Here is an 18,803-nt window from a genome sequence, read left to right as displayed (position 1 = left end):
CTCATTTGCGCTGAACACACTACTATAAAAGTCCGTCGCCGGAAACGTAACGTCCTCTTCTAGTGATCCAACATGGCGGTGAGTACCGTGTCATATTATACGATGGCGATCAAATATGAAGTTGGAGTAAACATCCACAATCATCTGAGCTGTAGGATCATCTTAGCTGCTGTTTGATTCACAGAGACTTAGACTTCATCATGGATGATCAAACTAGAGTCGTATTTTGTCAATATAGGTGATAGCAGGCTGTTAAACTAAAAAACGAGTGATGCTAACAGGCTAGCTGGCGGAAAATACTGTCCTCCGTATACTTGGAGTTAAAGTCTGTCATTATAGACGAGGTTGCGGTTGTATGGTTACATTTAAGTATGCTTGTGTCAGCTTATATTTGAACTGTTTAGGTGTGTAGAAGGCAGTATTTATTTTCCGGACACGTATGGGCTCAGTGACGATGCTAACACCAGAAACAGCGGGGATATGTACGGACATGTCCTTTGGCCGGCATGTGTTGGTCTGGGACTTTGGCAGTTTGACGTTAAGACCGAGAGGAGCAATGTCCGGAGTTTATGATTGTGTGACAGAGAGAGAATAATAACTGTTAGTGTTCAACTTATGTTCGTGTTTACTGTCAAGTTTTTTTGTAACACCAGTCTCATTCTTGCTCGTGCTCGCCTGTCAGTAGGCTAATGCTAGTAAGTTGACTCAACAAGGCAGCAGCAGTTAATAGGTGTTGGAACTTATGGGTAACCAGGTGTTCCTGCGTGATGCACTGAGATGTTGATGTTTTGGAAGTTTTTCATTTTTTGTGGTGAAACACTGACCCTTTATTTTCTGTCCTCCAGGACCAGGGTGAGAAGAAGGAGAACCCCATGAGAGAGCTCCGCATTCGCAAGCTCTGCCTGAACATCTGCGTCGGAGAGAGTGGAGACAGACTGACCCGTGCTGCTAAGGTGCTGGAGCAGCTCACAGGGCAGACCCCCGTCTTCTCCAAGGGTGAGTGTGTGTTTGGTGTCAAGATTTCGATGTTGCACCTTGGAACTGTGGAACGTATTGGCTCAAAGCATATGTAGAGGTTTAAATATAACGTTCACTTAAGCGCAACAATACTTGTCAATGTTTCATTCAACACATGGAAAAAGTCACATTGTACCTGTTGCTGGAGTTAAAGGTGGTACGAGCAGCTGGAAGTCAAAGTAAAGCTGGTCTAGGAAGTGGGGGTGCTTTGATAAAGGTATTTAACTGTTTCTCTCCTCCACTTGCAGCCCGCTACACTGTGCGATCCTTCGGTATCCGCAGAAATGAAAAGATTGCTGTCCACTGCACCGTCCGTGGAGCCAAAGCAGAGGAGATCCTGGAGAAAGGACTCAAGGTCAGACAAAAAAAATTAGACCTATCTGGAAAAATAAACCTATGCTAACACTGATTTTGGTCTGTTTGTGGTAAATTTCAGTGACTAATTAGAAGTAAATGTCATGGTATTGAAAAATGTAAATGCACTCGTCATGCATACCCAGGATTGTGAGTGCAGTTGACACTATGGGGCTAGTTGTGTCATCAACTTTCCAAAAACAAAATGCATGTGGTCAAACAAATGGCAATGTGGTTGAATGCTTCTTTGGACTATTCCTTTCTCATGCACTCAGGCTGAGTACTTTATATTACGTACTTATCAACTAACAGGAGAATTATGATATCAACACATTATTGCTTCTTCAAAAAGAGGCTTCATTCTGCTGCTCCTGCTTCCAGGTGCGTGAGTACGAGTTGAGAAAGAACAACTTCTCCGATACCGGAAACTTCGGCTTTGGTATCCAGGAGCACATCGATCTGGGCATCAAGTACGACCCCAGCATCGGCATCTACGGACTGGACTTCTACGTGGTAAGTGGTCAACAGATGTCTTCAACTACAGCTAGTTGGATGTGATGGGTTTGGGGTTGTGATGTGCTTTCAGTTGAAACATTTGCATGTGTGTGTATAATTGGTGGGGTACATGCATGTATTTGAGAAGTGATGTTAAAATATTAAATCGGTTTGAACTGTAATAAATTATTGCTGAGTATTTGTCAAATAAAGGGCCGTCATTGTCTGAAAGTTGGCAACGTCTTAAGTTGGGTTATAAAAGTTATGTTGAATGTGACAAGGCAGGTTAAGGTACTGTCGCTTAGTTAACAGGTGTCTGTAATGTATTTGACATTTGCACTTCACATTTCTTTAGTAGGTGTTTAAACAGGACGATCGTTCGTTTAATGCTGTTACTCCTAGTTGTTTCTTAATGTATTCTGTTTGAATTAATCCTGTCCATGGCCGTCAGACATGTTGATGGAGCTTGATCGCATTAGGTGCAAATACCAAAAGTATGCGTTGTAGTTTGAGTAAAAGCACATTTTTGTTTCCATAAGAAACTAATTTCTTGTGCAAAATAACCTAAATTTGTTGGACCCATCTGTTAAATGTAGTGCTGGAACGACATCCTGAGTAACTTTTATTCGATTAAATGTCAATTTCACTAAGTTTAAACATTTCTTAGTTACAGCTTTTCAAATGTAAAGCTGTATGGCTATTTTTGTCTGTTTTATATTGGAATTGTTCAGGTTGTATAGAATCAACACTGGACTTGCGTGTCAGTGAGTCTGCTTAAATACCTGAATTTTCCAACATTTTCACCCAGCACTAAGGTGATGAGGCCAGGCACCAGCTATTGATACACGCTGATGTTTCTGGACTGTTTGTGCGTAATGGAGAAACTGTTTATGTTGAGCTTAAGTGTTTTTGACCAGCCTTGTTCCCTCTTTGTGCTCAGGTTCTGGGCAGACCCGGCTTCAGCATCGCTGACAAGAAGCGGAAAACAGGCCGCATCGGTTTCAGGCACCGTATCCGTAAAGAGGAGGCCATGCGCTGGTTCCAGCAGAAAGTGAGTATTGTCAGGGTTCCCACACATCTGGAGAGACCTGGAATTTTTACTCCAGCTTTCCAGGTTTTAAAAGTTTACATTTGAGCATTTTTAAGAGTTAATGGGGAAGGGGACATTTATCCTCCTACATAAATGCCTGGGACTTCCCACCAGTCAGTCAGAACTGAAGAAGCCTCTTGGATGAGAGACGAAATGTCAAGCAAGTCCAGTTGCCTTTGTGAAGCACTAGAAGTACCATGACCTGGATGAATGAGAATCATATAAAATCAGCTCTGTTTTAACCCAAGCTGCTTATTATGACCGTCCCCTCGTCTCACTGGTCACTCCACAATAAAAGCATGACATTTTTACATGATTATAAACTAGATCATGCTGGGGTGACATTCATTTTAATACTTCAGTTTGAGTTACTGCAGGGTGAAATTACTTTCTGTGGTTTTGTGATATTTTCTCCGTTATTGGGTTTTGGTTCTTGCACCTGAAATGGTAGATAATTACATGAATCCCCTTTTCATGCTCTGCAGTCAATAACAACAAACTGATATCTGTCTGTTATTTCTTTCCAGTATGACGGTATCATCCTCCCCGGCAAGTAAAGGACCACCTTTCGATCTTGTTTGTAACAAAGTAATAAAATGGAAAAAATGACTTGTGTTACTGTGGTCTTTCTTTGGTGGATAAGTACACTTTTATTTTGAAGTATTTAATGCCTCAAATTAAATTAGATTCAATTACACCTAAAATCTTGACAAATAAGCCAAGTTGGTCTGCAACAGACTGGCAGTTTTGACCTGACGTGGGCAGTAGTGTTGAACAGACAGATGAACTCACTGCCATCTACAGACCTGGCTCAGTAATTGAATCATCTCCCTTTTAAACATCACGACCCTGTTCCAAGACACAGGTTGATTGAGTTAACAAGGAAACTCCACATTTAGAGGGAAATATTGTACCTTTTACTGCACTGCATTTATTTACTGTGCAGTTTAGAGTTTAAAATAATTGAAAGTGTAAACTATAATGCATTGTTTAACAGTAGACCATGTATCCACATTACATCGAATGAAAAATTTGCTCCACCATGACTGGCTACGCTCGATGCTCGATCATTCATCAGTTTGTTACACTTACAGAAGAAATTCTTCCTGTGCTTTCTTTAATACGCAGTACTTAAATGGGTTTACTTAAAATACTCAACCACCACTGAATTTGGGACAGACACCTGTGTTACACATGTTAATCACACTCCTTAACTCAAGACTAATCGCTATTATTGCTGAATGTAATGCTCAATTTTAGTGAAGTTTCTGACCTCTTACATGTTTCTTGCAGCACATGAAAGCACAGCCCTTTTCTACTTCTCACTCGGACTACAGCAGTCTGAGGAAATAAAGGAAATAAAACACAGAAGCGGCACGTTTAGATTACATTGGCTTTTATTCATGAAACCCCACAGAGACCACCAGCACAGAACTCATCCAGTGCCAAGACATGGACAAATACAGAGGGATTCAGCCAATCAAATGAGCCAGATCAGCCTCATTGTGTCTCATGATAAACTACATTAATCAGTATCCAGGACCAGGGTGAGAAGAAGGAGATCTTGTATTTCCATCTGCTGGAGTCTCACTGCTTCTTCAGTTGAGTTTGACTTAGTTTCAGTAAAAATTAGATGTCAACGGATGGCAAATGTTTTGAAACACAGGTGAGGTGTAGGGATTTTTTCCTTATTTGTTGGATTTTTGTGTATATTTTTCAGATTTTTATGCATTTTTGAAAGGTTTATGTGATTTTTCTCAATCTTCCTGGTTTATTTGGAAAGTTGAAGTGTAGAACCGGAAACCAAGACACTTTTATTTCCTTTTAAATCTCACCTGTGTCATCGTGTTCACACCGCCTTCCTCTCCTGTTCACACCTGAATCGTTTCACTCCATTGCATTTATAAAATGTTCATTTTAAGCGGCGCATCTATATTTTATTTTGCCGCAGTTGAGCTGCACTACTGACCAGATTCAGTAAATAAAACAAACACTGGTTTGTTTATTGCTGGTCTGCTTATATCCTCGTGAAAAATATTTCAAGTTTGCTGATGAGAAATCTTAATTATTGCAGCTTTTGTGAGAATTGGCTCATTTCCTGCAGCCGCCACACACTCCTGTCACACACTCATCTCTGTCACACACACATTCACACTTATTTTCACAGCTGGACGTCACACACTCTGCATAGATACATCTTTGTACACAAACAGCCAGTGGATTCACAGTGACGTTTTGTTCAGCCCAAACACAGACAGCCACTGTTGCCATCTTTCATCATCATCCTCCTCCATCCATCACCTCTCCGCCTTTACCTGCTCCACGCTATAATTCATCCCTTATCCACCTTTTTCTCCTCTTGTTTCCACCAATGTAAAACCTCCTAAGATCACTGTAGATCACTGGATCAGGCTCTCTCTGTAAAACCAGCACATACATGGGCATTTCATGGGTCTGCATGTATGTCTGTTGTATTTTAAATTAGCATCTAATTGTCTGTCTTGTATTTAGAACGATGGAGATCAGATGTCAGGTGTTGTTTTTTGTTTTTTTGATATTCTGAAATCCCCTCAGGAACGATTGTACTTCACCTAAACTGTAAATCTATGGAGTAAAAGCCAAATTATTGTTGTCAGTACAGAACTACATTTATAAAATATATGTATTTTAAACATTTATTTTAAATTTTAAATATTTCTACAATATATTTTAGTTAAATAATACAATGAAGAAAAACATATTTCTGCTATGTTGTATTGTTTTTTTTTTCTTTTTTTAATCCAGAATTCTTTGTGTAATTATTTACAGGCTGAAATTAATTTAAATTTCAGTAATCAGAGCAGACATGATCCAGATGTTCTCCTGAGGTTAAACCAGCCCTCCTCTGCTCTAGTCTCTCCCTTCTCCTTGTCTCCCTATGCTGTGGTGCTTTGTGAAGGGGCCACGCTGCTCTCTCTGCTCCGGGTCTTCTGCTGCTGCTCTTCGTGGGCCGGGGTGTTTCGGTGCTGCTGCCGGCGCGGCGCGGGGCGGGGCGGCAGGGTCAGGGTGCAGCAGGACACTCCCACTGTGGGCTCGGGCAGATCCTCCGCCATGGACCAGCTGTCAGTGGCCGGGTCGTATTTCTGGACGGCCGCCTTGTAGCGCTTCTCCGCCTCGTTCCAGCCTCCCAGCAGGTACAGCTTGTCGGCCAGCGGGGACAGGCCAGCGGTGCTCACGCCGAGGGGGAGAGGAGCGGCTCGGCTCCACGTGCCACTCTCTGGGGAGAAGACCTCCACGGAGAGCACATCCACCCGCTCACCGCCGGGCCCCAGCTGGCTGCCTCCCACCACATACACCTTCCCTCCGAGAGTGGCAGAGCAGTGCCACCCGCGGGGTGTCTCCATGGAGGCCTTCTCAGTCCAGGTGTCGGTCTCCACCCTGTAGCATGCCACAGAGCGGGAGTAGGCACAGTTGATGTAGCCACCGGTCACCAGGATGTCTCCGGAGGGCAGGGTGGCGCTGGAGTGGCAGCATCGGGGCATCTCCATGGGTGCGCGCATCTGCCAGGTGTTGGAGGAGGGCAGGTAGCTCTCAGTGGTGGCCAGCAGACCCTCCACGTTGCGGCCACCGATGGCGAACAGGCGGCCGCCGCTGGCTGCCAGAGAGAAGTGGGTGCGGCGCTGACGCATGCTGGCCAGGTGGAGCCAGGTGTTGAAGCGAGGGTCATACCTGGTGGAAGCAGAGGAAAGAGTCGTGTTTAGAGGGGTCCATTTGAAACTGAAACCATAAGCCATCCGTCTGTAGTTGTTCATGTTAATAACTCATTAATTACTAGATTTTGGCCTGTGGCTATCCTGGAGGGTCTACTTGTTGAATTGAAGGCCCTGTTCACACCTGGCAGTAATGCGGCATGAGTCAAGCTCTATGTACCTCAGTTCACACCTGGCATTAAAATGCCTCTAGTGAACACTTGTGATGAGATCTCACTTCTTTGCTCTACATGCAAATAAACACACACATCATTTCTGTGATAAACGGACTTTTCAGCCCAAATGCAAATCAGACAGTATGCTTCACGTGTACTCCATCTACAAGAATCCAGTTTGTCACAAGGATGACTTAAGTTGAGTAGGTGGTCCTTCACTGTGGCCCAGAACACATTTGCGTACACACTGCTAAACAAATGTGGCCAAATGCACCTCAGGCCATCTCAGAATGTGGTCTGAGAGATCAGATCTAAGTGAGTCCTCAATGCCTCTTGGGTGAATTCACACCTGTACTTAGATCTGTCCAGCTGTGATCTGATCACCCAAGACGCACGTTAATGGCAGGTGTGAACGGGGCTGAAGAGCAACATGAAAAAAGAAAAACATACTGGAAGAGAATCAAAACCAGCCACAGATTTTTTTTTTTTACTGAGTGACTTGTTCACCATTATTAACGGTTAACAAAGTTAGAATTAATTCCTGTCCTCGTGCCTGCTGAGGGTGCTGACGGCGTGTTTGGCCTGGTTGCGGGCGTCGTTCTGGTCCTCTCCTCCGGCCACGTACAGGAAGCCATCCATTACAGCCACACACTGGTTGAAGCTCTTCGCTGGCAGCTGGGTGAGGTGACGCCAGGCGGCTCCACCTTCACGTGGGTCCCTCCACAGCACCTGGATACCGAGGTCAAAGGTCAGAGAGGGGTTTCAGTTGTTTCTTTTAATGTAGTATATATAAAAACAGACACAAAGCACCGACCTCGCGGCTGAGAGCTCTCTCGGTGAGTGATGGTCGACCGCCGACGGTGAGCAGAGTCTGCTGACTGGCGCGGACCTGAGTGCGACGGGACTGCAGGGTGTTCTGCTGGTAGGGCAGCAGGTGGTAGTTCATGGCGTCCACCAGCAGGCGGTGACACTGAGGGTCCATCATCATGCGGGGCACCGGCTGGATCTGACTCACCAGCTCGCTGGCCGGGATCGTCTCGAAGCGGACGTGAGACAGAAGCTCCGCGGCGTGAGCCTGACGAGAGGCCTCGAAGTCGAGCCACTTCATGGCCAGCTGGAGAGAGACATTTCCAGAGAATGAGAGAATGTAAAGTGTTATAATTATCTTCATAAAGCACCTCCAAAAGTCACAAAAAGTGCATCATATACAGCCTCAAAACTGTCCAAAGGGTATCAAGCAAGTACAAAATATAACTGAATATGACAATCAATAATATTGCTAGTTGAAGGAGGGAGATAGGAAGCGTTGCTGGAGACAAACAGGGAATAGAGAAATGACTGAATATGAGCTTCGAGCCCAAAAACAGGAAAACTACAGAGCTGAAATTTCTGTTTGTGATATGATAAAGGAAATAAACGAAAAGCCTGTTGCTTGAAGCTTTACTTTATATTAATCATTTAACAAACGTTCTCAGTTGGGCGCTGACAGACTCACATTTGGTCCAGTTTATAAATACAGACATCACTGCTTCTCTCCCTCTCAGCTGCTCGTCTATTTAGGTCTGTAATGAAGCTGTATATTAATAAACTTCTTGCATACAGTAAGTTACACTTGGTGGTTTCTCCTCACAGTCGACCTGCAGGTGACTTTGATTCACGGAACTGTGTTACGCTCTCAGCAGCTGGTCTGGGGTCTGTTTTTAGGTCTGGATGAAAATAGCAGGGAGGGTAGGGTATCCGGAGTGAAGGCTGTGTTCTCAATAATTGATTCCAAGAATCTTTCTTGAATTTGGATTTAAATGGACTGATATAAAACCACAGCAACAGATTAAACAGCCAATGATTCATTGTAGTGCGGAAAGTAATTCAGAATGAAATGAAAAACCAAAAACCTAAAATACACATTTCAACCTTTGACCTTAAAAGACAAAGTTTGACCTCTGACCTGGAAGGCAGTGACCTCTGAGGGCAACAGCAGCGCGTCGTCCTGCAGGAAGGCAGAGATCTGCTCCAGGGTCAGCTGGGTGAACAGCGGCGTGTCGGCGAACTGCACGAAGTTCTCCAGGACGAAGCGGCGGGCGGCATCGCACACGGGCAGCAGGCCGTAGGCGGCAGCGATGTTCCAGATGTACACGCAGGTCTGCACGTTGAGCTCGGCCAGCAGGAAGTCCATGCACATCTTGAGGAGCTGAGGGATCTGCAAGGTAGTGGCGGCGGAGGCGGTGCAACCAATGGTGTAGAGGGACATGTGGACGCGACCGAGGTAGGCGAATGTGATGACATTGGCCAGGCCTGCAGACGACAGTGTGGGCGAGATCGAGACAGACCTTTGATGTAACTACAACCAAACCTGAGTCTTTAACACCAGAAGCCAGACATTTGCATATAAAATGTCAGAATGACAGCATGATAAATGGCCATCGCACTTTGTCTTCAAATTGTTTGTTTCGTCCAACCAACAGTCCAAAACGCAAAGAAATTGAAGTTTGCTATCGTGTAAGACAAACGCAAACAGCAAATCCTAAATAATAATAAAATAATCCAAATAATAATGATAATTATAATAAAGAAGAAAAGAAGAAAGTTCAGGGTAAAATATTTGGCATCCAGCAAGTTTGGGATCATAACTAGAAGTTAAAATAAAGCCCTGCATGCATTCGTAGTGATGGCCACACTGGCTCTGGATAAGATTACGACATTGAATTTTGTTGATACGATGTTGGCTGAACATAAATGGAACTGGACGATATACAGTTGGGCGGTGTACCTAGAGGTGAGAGGGAGGGGAGCTCCAGGCGCTTCATGCCAGGGTCTTTGGCCAGAATCTCTCTGAAGTACTGACTGACTGAGGAGATGACCAGCTTGTGGACGTCAAAGGCCTTTGTCTTACAGGCCAACTCCAGGTCAGTCAGGAACCTGAGGAGGAGAACGTCGTATCTTACTTGTGTCATTCGACATCAGGATTGTATGCCATTAATCGTGACACAAATATAAGCATCAGAACCTACTTCTCCTGCCGCATCTTGCTGAGCTCCTCCAGCAGGGCGCTGCCGTGCAGGGGTCGCGTCAGCTCGCTGCCCAGGCCAAAGCCCCTCTCCCCGGGCTTGATGACCGGCGGCGGCAGCGGCAGGTTGAGGCTGTTCAGCTGAGCGATGTCCAGCGCCGCCATCTGCTCAATCTTCTTCACCCCGGTCTCCACCACCACCACACCGTCACCACGGCTCTCCACCTTCAGCGGGACTGGGGTCTCCATGGCGACCTGAGAGATGGTTTCCACGGCGGGCTTCTTCTGACGGGAGGCCTTCTTCTTGGGGGCCATTTTTGACTGTTGAGGTTCTGTTTTGTAGGTTTTAGCCTAAGTTTGCTTCTGTAAATGGTTTCTTCTCGACAGATGGGCTCACTTGCTAAAAAATTAAATAAAAAATGGTTCCTGACACTGAGGTAAGTGCTGACTTGGTCTACAAACAGAACAATAGCCCTGCTTTTGGCTGGATGTTGCAGTTATGTCTTGTCGTCCTCTGAAGAATGGTGTGATGGACGGAGTTTGTGACTTTGTGATTTCGTTGATGGTTTCACTTTCACACAGCACACAGCACACAGCACCTGAAACAAGAAGGTGGAAAAGTACACAGGTATGAAAAATCCTGCATTAACTCTTCAAATGATCATCAAGTATAAAACTAGTAACAAATTCAACCTGCAAGTTACTCTTTCATGATGTTTTATATTCATTATAGCATTTTACTGTTGAGGTGCTTTATAATCGTGATGCAGTGGATTTTCTGTAACTTTCATTGTAGGCTGAGAAGCTGAAAAGAATAATTGGCTGTCAGATGGTGGGGAGGTATGTAAGGTAGCTTTTTTCACATGCAGACTCTATTTATTTTAATATTCTTTTAGGAGCCATTTAGTTGGGATTAATTTCAGAAAGTCAACATTCAGAGACATAAAGCCTGCTGGAGTTTATCTCTTTCTGTTGTTGTTGACCTTTTAAATCTGTGCCTCCAACAGAGACACTGTGTCACCACAAGATGGTGATAAAGGAAAACAAGATGTTCACAGAAATGGATTAGATATGTAAAGTGAGATTCAATGGTCTGGAAATTTGATTTTGTTCATGTAAATGTTATGAGATTTGTCATATATGGGATAAAATGTGCAGAAAAACAGATGGTTTCTGGCTTAAAATGTTTTTAATTGGCTTCTTCGTTCTTTTTTGACCAGAAAACTGTCTTTTTTTTCAGCTGCAGTGTGTATTTCCAATCTTCTTAAAGAGAAAGCTGTTCCACATAGACGATGTATTCTTGATAAAAGGATGAAACATGCCCTGCAAATGTTTCCAGACTTTAACTCATAGTATTGTCTCACGGTCAGTGAAGGACAAACCCACTGACAGATGCACATTGTTCCGCTAATCTCTGAACACCACACAACACAACAACACTCAGACCGACTGCCAACATCTTTCCTAAATCCAACTGAGGATCACCTCCATCAGTCTGTCTGGGCCAGCAGCTTTGTGAATGACAAGTGCAAGTGTCCTGCAGTGAGGCCGCCCAGAAATGAAGCTCAGGGTCGGGTTGGCGGTTTACAGCGGCCCCTGGCATTCAATGCTGCATTTCACACGCTGTATATTTCAACCATAAAGCAACTGGGGAATCTTATTCATCATCGCAATGAGCCGTGCCCTGCAAACGGCAGCAGATCAGTATGGCTGACATGGAGTGTAGGATCACATCTGAGTGCTGATCTCCAGGGTGGATGGTGTCTGAAACGACCAAATGAGAGAAACGGTGTGCATGGATGTAACTAAAACTGTACAAGTGTGAAAAAAATAGTTTCACACAGCAAAAATGTGGGGTAATGCTAAGTGCTAAGCTACTTTTTAGCATTTAGCTAAAATAGGAGGCTAGCTGAAGCTGAGAGGAGTCATAAAGTCAGTAATATCTGCAGTGAAGCCCCCCTGCTGTGCTGCAGAGCTTTAACATGAGCTGGGCGTCGGGTGGTAAACAGCAGGTCGATGATCTTTGTTCCTGGCTCTCAGTTTGTTGTGATTTTCACGAGCCGGTGCAGAGATCACCTCAGTGCTGTCAGGGTGGGAATGAAAAATAACCCCAGTTCCTGTTTGGGGCCTTCACTGTGTGCCAGTTATACCTGATCTTTCTTTCATTTAGCTGCCATTTTGCATTTTCTCATCTTTGCTTCAGCTTTGGATAAACTGACAGTCAGCTCATTGATAGAACAAACTGCAGCTTTTCATGTATTAAAGCTAATTTTATGCAGGTATTTTCTTAGCCATGCTAGTGGCATGGCTGCAGGGGTGGCAGTGTTTCTGCAGGTCAGTCGGCCCACGTTGGTTTGGATTGAAATAACTCAACAACTGTTGGATGGATTGCCATGAAACATTAATAGTTCCCACATGATGAATCCCTATAGGTTTGTAATCCCCTAATCCCTTTTTGCAATCTCAAAAGTAATGACACTCCCATCATCTTCTGTTCTACTTTGTATTTGGTGCTAATTAGCTAATTTTAGCATGCTAACATGCTAAACTAACATGGTGAAAATGGCAAACATTACACGTGCTTTGCCTCAACATTGTCATTGGGAGCACATTAGCATGCAGATGCTAGCATTAAGTTCAAAGCACAGGTACGTACAGCCTCACAGAGCTGTTAGCTCAGCTGTAGACTCTTTGTCTTGTTCATTGAACTTGAATTTAACATTTTCTGCAGCTGAATGTGTTTTGAACATCTCTTAAGATTGAACAACTTCAGATTCCTGTTCAGAATATCAAAGATTTGAGTCACTAAGTTGATTTTCTGTTCATTTCAGTCAGGTCAGCAGTATGTCTTAACTGAATGTGATGAAGTACCATTTCACTCCACTTTCTGTGACCTCTGCAATAAACTATTATTAGTATTACGAATACTAAATAAAACTCACAATGCTGATAACACTGCAACCAGTGTTACTGCCACTGAAACCCGACTCTCAAACGTGAACAACGGCCTAGTTGTAGCTTTAGTTGTAAACTTGTGTCCTTGTGGGAAAAGTACCCTGACACCAACAACGCACACACTAACACAACCACAGTGAACCATCAGGACCACAAATGTATACACCATTCACTCCATGTTTCCGCCCCGCCTCATTCGCTCTGTGTCTGAACTGGGCTCCTTTTAAATAGCATCTATTGGCTCTCTGGTCTGCAGGCTCCACACATGGACAGACCGGCGGACGGAGACAGGATTGTACAGGACGCAGCAGCAGCTGTTGTCGGTGTCATATGAAGAGCAGAGGCTCACTGTTACAGACCGTATAGGCTATTTGGGATGTTGCAATCACCCTTTAAACAGTTGAAACAGCAACATCCAGCAGTCAGGACACTGTATAACCTCATTGAAGCACAAATAAACACATAAACATACAGAGTCGAATTGCCCACTTAGCATATTTTCTGCTTTTTCACCAAACAAATGCTCAAGATATTCCATCTGCCCCATAATGCTCAATAATATATGATTTATTATTACATATTATATATTATTATTATTATTAGATTGTTAATACTGATAAAACAACAAAGTTCTGATACACAAATGTGCTTTCATATTTTGGACTTTTCTCTAATCTTTGCTTTCTTGTGAATTATTGGATAGTTTTACCTTTTTAGGCCTTTAAGTGTTGTTCAAATTAAGCAATGGTGAAGCTGCTAATAATTCATACACTGAAACATGACAGGAGGCACCAACTAGACACTGATTTAATGTAAAGAGTCGCAAACCAAAAGGCTGTGAAACACTATTTTGATCTGGAAGAATGTGGTGTATTTCATAACATGATCATACGCAGGCCGTCCCATTCTCATGAACCAATATCTCAGGGACGCCTTTCATCAAATTTGACACAAGAGGTCAAAGGTCAGCTTCACTATGAGAGATCTTAGGTCAAGCATCCACCTTTTATATATTTGTAGCTTATCTGCAGCAGCAGCAATATTTGAAGCATTGTTTTCCTCCACAAGCTTGTTGGTTCTGCTGATATTTATCTTCACTTCACTGGAATCATACGTGTCAATCTAGTGATAGCTTCCATTTCACCAAAAAATGCAGTTTATGCAATTTAATGAAATTCCTCCAAAGCCTTCACTCCATATATTACATGAGTCTGGGCAGACATGGATGTAAACTGCAACTTGACTGGATGGCGGAGGCGAACAACCACGAGGCAGTAGTCCTAGTTTTAGTACAATCTTAATCTGTTAAGTAAATAGTAGCTGTAGCTGTCACTGCTTGTATTAATGTGGAGTAAAAAGTTAAATATTCGCTTTTGAAATGGCCTTGGAGCGTTTCAGGCATGTGAACCAAATGATTCTGTGGCATGAAAATAATCTTTGCTCTGCAGAGATCAGCCTTCAGAAATATCTGGACCCAAGGTTAATGCAGGGAGCAGCTGCTCTGTCATCCACCAAACTGGGAATCAGACCTAACCATCACCCCCCCGTCCACCACCACCATCATCACTGACAATATACTGTAACTAACAACAGCATCTTCTTTCAAAACAACAGCACCACGGCCTCACTTGCAACCTGAGGAAACTTATTAAATATGTCTTGAAGCACTTGTAGTAAAGAATTTTTACACCTCTGACTAATAATTCAGTAATGCTTTATTTTACAGGTACCTAAATTTTTCAATAATGTCGAGGATTAGCCAGTGCCATTTCGTCAATGCACAGCTGAACGTGCACAAATGTGCTTGTCTAAGGGCAAGTATAAATTTAACATACAGTATGTCAAGAATAAAGTTAACAGTTTGCTCTTTGCTTTATTTGTATCTTATTTATTTTACTTTTTTCTTTTATATCTTTACTTACTTTAAGTATTTATATGTATGACCCATATAGTATTTGGGTATCTATATTTGTGCTTGTATGTGTGTGTGTGTATGTGCATGTGAGTATATGTGTATATTGTTTCTTTTTGTTCTAATATATTTTCTATTTACAATCTAACTTTTTGTGACTGCAACATTACTGAGCAGAAACTCAAGAAAGCATCGTTCACAAAAAATAATAGTTTTAATAATAAATGAACAGAGAAAAATATTTACTTGGGTTTAAATGGAGCTGTGGAGACGAAGAGCTACACAATAACATAATTAAAAAAAAATATTCAGAGCTTTTTCCTGTAATTAGCACAAATTTACAGGAAGCCTTTGAGAAGTACACTACACGTTGTTATGTGACTCTCACATGAGAAACTCTGCAGGTTTTTTAAAATGCAACCCAACACCAAAAAATATTGCAGATGTCAGTAACAGGTCAGATATGTGCCTGGTGGCCCACATACACACAAACAGGCATCTGGAAGAGAATAAAGACAAGTATTGAAGTGCTGATTTTCAGTGAGTCAGTCAATTTACTCTGAAACACATGAATCCATTTGGGTGATTAATTACTCTGAAAGATATTAAATTAAACGTCCAGCTGGACAGAAACTTAGCTCAGTTTGAATCACTGCCAACGGCTCGATCACAACACGTGCTGCAGGGAAACATCAGCTTCAGTTTGCAGCTTCTAATTACAAACAGACGATTATTTACATTCTTAATCTTCTCCGGTTGCAACCCACTGAACCTTTCTTTTGTTTTCAGCATTACCAACATTAGATTTATGTTTAAATTCACACTGTTGAGACTGACTCCTCAGTAATCTAATGGCCGTTCTGTGTCTCGCGCCCTCTGTGTTTGATGTGGGCGAGCAGATACCTAACATAAAGTAACTGCATGTTAATTTGTGGTTGCCAGGTGGTAACGTGCAGTTACTTTATGTTGTGGTAACGTGCGCTGGTCTTAATTCGAACAGACAAATAAACTGTTCTAGTGTGTAAGAAAAGGAGAAGGGTGGTAATCTAAGCACACGAGGCCCAGCTTTGGTCCCGGCACTTTATTTTTAGACTTTGACCTCAGCCTGAAATCATCTCTGAGTGTTTGAAGCTTCAGAAGAAGCACAAATTCGTCAGCTGCTTTTGTCAGAGCGGTGTTTTTAAAGGAGCGTCTGCAGAAGACACAAGAACAGCATCCTTCCAACATAAGTGACATAACGGACGGCGTTCACACTGGAGAGCCGCCCAGTACAACCACAATCTCGTGCTTCTGATGTCTTTATTGTTCTGGTTTGATGTTTATGACTTTGATTGAGGAGCTGTTGTTGAGTTGGAGGGACAGTGATGCTTTCACAAGACTTCTGAGAGAAGAAATATATAAAAAGTTGAATTCATAGGAAACAAGATGCTCAATTCTGAATTGCGCACACTCGGGGGTTTTGCTGCTGTGGGCTTACTCGGGCTGGTGTAACCTTAGCAAACGCTTGGTACAGGCATATTTTTAAGCTTGAACAGTGCGAGGCTAGTTGTTTCCAGGCTTTATGCTAAGCTACGCTAAGATTTAGTGCATTTCCCCAAATGTTGAGCTATTCCTTTTACACCTGGGGGCAGTGCTAACAAGCTGTGAACACAACAGCGCTGATTTAGTGTCATGTTTTAAATTGACATGGCAGAATTGTTAGCATAAAGTTGCTTTTTTTACACATACTTTTTTTTACATTAGCACTATTTGTTTGTGTCCAACTGATGAATATAAGTCAATATTCACTCCATTAAAGATGATTTCAGCTCAACTCCTGAGGGAAATATCTGGCTTGGCAGGTGCTAAATGCTCCACTAAGTTCACCAGCTAGTCGCTAACTGTGTCTGTCTGCTGTTTGGTGCTGTGCAGGTCGTGTACACATGGTTTTTCAGGACATTTCTTTAAAAATAGCCGCCTGCTGCAGCTGAAAAGGACACTTTGAGACCAGTGAAAGTGAACTGAAACAATGTAAAACCAAAACAACGACCTGACAGATGCTACAACATGAAGGAATATTGAATTGAATCAGCACCAGTCTTTATAGAGCCTGAACACTATGAACCTTTGCCACAGTGGTATTAACTGCAGGACTATGGTATTGTTCAGTGTTTTTGTTATTTTGTCCACCACCTTTGCCTCCACACACACACAAACACACACAGAAAAACACTACCCTGCCTGCTGCGCCACCAGTTCTATCGCTCTGTGGCAGCAGCTGAATTGCTTTGCTTATCTCATGAGGGTACTATTTTTAAGTGCTGACCATCACAACGTGTATGCATGTGCGTATTCTGTGTGTGTGTGTGTGTGTGTGTGTGTGTGTGTCTGTTTTACAGCTAAGGACTGGAAAGAGAAGGACGGACACCCCCTGTAGTGTAGTAATATCCCAACACCAGCTGCAACTGCCTCACATTGTTTCCACTCAGCAGTTGAATATAAAAATTAGTATAAATTACTTAATAATATGATGATGATGCAGTTCGAAGTTCGAAGTCACATATATTTACCTGTCAGTAGCAATGTAAAAATACTTGGCTACACGTAGGATGAAGTAAAAGAACCAAAAGTAAAAGCACTCATTGGGGATAATGAGTCTTATATAATCTACATCTTATTATTTGAATATTTATTTCTGAGGCATAAACAACAGTAAATGTGCAGTAAAAGGTATACAACATTTTCTTCTGAAATGTAGTGCAGTAGAAGTATAAAGTAACCCAAAATGGAAACACTCAAGTACCTCAAAATTGTACTGAAGTAGAGTACTTGAAAGGTTGGAAGAGGCTGCTTGTCAATCCACTTTTTTAGTGGAAATAAAAGTAAGAACATGGAGATGTTAAGACACAAAGACACTTTGGTTCCTATTAGTGGCAAACTTGACTCAACAATCTTCCGCCAAATTAAATGTATTTTACCTCTTTCTCCCTCCTGGTTCCTGCTCTTCTTCCCTTCCTGTAGCTTTCTTAGCTTCTCTCCGATGGCTCTCTTTTAAGTTCTTTCTTTTCCTTTATTGTTGTTCTCTAACAGGTTCCTCTTTGCTTCGCCCCTCCGTCCTCTGTCAGTCTGCCAGAGTGCTGTGTGTGAGTGTGTGTGTGTCAGTACCAGGGGAAAATCAGGGTCTCAACCAAAGCTGTGACGTTCGATTGAACGCCCCCCACCCACAAACATCTCTAATCCAACCACGCCTCCTTGAGCTCACATCAGAGCCTCTTCTTTCCACCTCCTCCATTTCCAAATACAGGCACCCCTCTTCGCCCACCCCTCCAAAAATACCCCATTAGAGGCCAGCGCTCTTCTCACCCAACCCCCCTAATGGCCTTGAGGTTTCAGGTTTTAGATTTGGTTGCAATTTTGTGTATCCGCTGTCTTTCTTTGACTGTTAAACTCACCAATCTTCAGTGCTGCAAGTATTCAAGATCATTTACTTAAGTAAAAGTACTAATACAGCACTGTGGAAGTACTCCAATACAACAAGTCTTGCATTCAAAACCTAACTTAAGTAAAAGTATGGAAGCAAAAACAGAAAAACAGCCTGTTTTCAGCTTTGGGATGATGCATTTTCCAGCTGATCCAAGAGGCTTTTTAAAGGGTTTATTTGGCTGAAGAAGGAGAAGTAGTTGAATCTAAAAAATGCAACATATATAATAAATTGATGAAGAGGTTTTCTATGTAAAATCGTAATCTCAGAAATAACGGCGGTCACATAAATGCACTGAGCACATATGTTAGACTTTTTGACTATTTTGTGTTTCATACTGTAGTAAAATGAGTGTCTGTTGGTTTTGGGTTGTTGGTCGGACACAGGCATCACATGGTTCCCTGGGAAATTATGTTGGCCATTTGTTAGAATTTTTGACATTTTTCAGACCAAACCATTCTACTAATTTAAAAACAATAATAAACAGATTATCACTCAGTGTGTTTTGTAAATCCACAAACAAATCAATGAAAAAAGAAAAGAAAAGGAAAGGAAAGGAAACTTCGTGTTTCGTGTAAATACTTTGATACTCAGGGGTCAATATTTTCCCTT

General features: G+C 42.6%; 2 protein-coding genes across 2 annotated transcripts; one reads left to right on the top strand and one right to left on the bottom strand.

Annotated features, from left to right (window-relative positions):
* Window positions 1–829: 829 nt before the first annotated feature.
* Window positions 830–3,586, top strand: rpl11 (ribosomal protein L11). The gene is made up of 5 exons (XM_041955241.1): window positions 830–996; window positions 1,266–1,372; window positions 1,753–1,884; window positions 2,807–2,917; window positions 3,484–3,586. Exons 1-5 carry the CDS (start codon window positions 873–875, stop codon window positions 3,511–3,513), a joined length of 504 nt encoding a protein of 167 aa, XP_041811175.1. The 5' UTR covers window positions 830–872; the 3' UTR covers window positions 3,514–3,586.
* Window positions 3,587–4,346: 760 nt separating this feature from the next.
* klhl43 (kelch-like family member 43) lies at window positions 4,347–17,846 on the bottom strand. Its single transcript, XM_041955267.1, has 7 exons — window positions 17,689–17,846; window positions 9,869–10,463; window positions 9,628–9,776; window positions 8,806–9,152; window positions 7,675–7,974; window positions 7,414–7,589; window positions 4,347–6,664 (listed from the first exon to the last, which is right to left on the bottom strand). Exons 2-7 carry the CDS (start codon window positions 10,177–10,179, stop codon window positions 5,872–5,874), a joined length of 2,076 nt encoding a protein of 691 aa, XP_041811201.1. The 5' UTR covers window positions 10,180–10,463; window positions 17,689–17,846; the 3' UTR covers window positions 4,347–5,871.
* Window positions 17,847–18,803: the final 957 nt, after the last annotated feature.

Source organism: Chelmon rostratus, chromosome 16, assembly GCF_017976325.1.
Source record: "Chelmon rostratus isolate fCheRos1 chromosome 16, fCheRos1.pri, whole genome shotgun sequence".
In the NCBI taxonomy this organism is placed as follows: Eukaryota; Metazoa; Chordata; class Actinopteri; order Chaetodontiformes; family Chaetodontidae; genus Chelmon; species Chelmon rostratus.
Note: the sequence above shows the minus strand (reverse complement) of the source record. Positions and strands in the feature narration are given on the sequence as shown.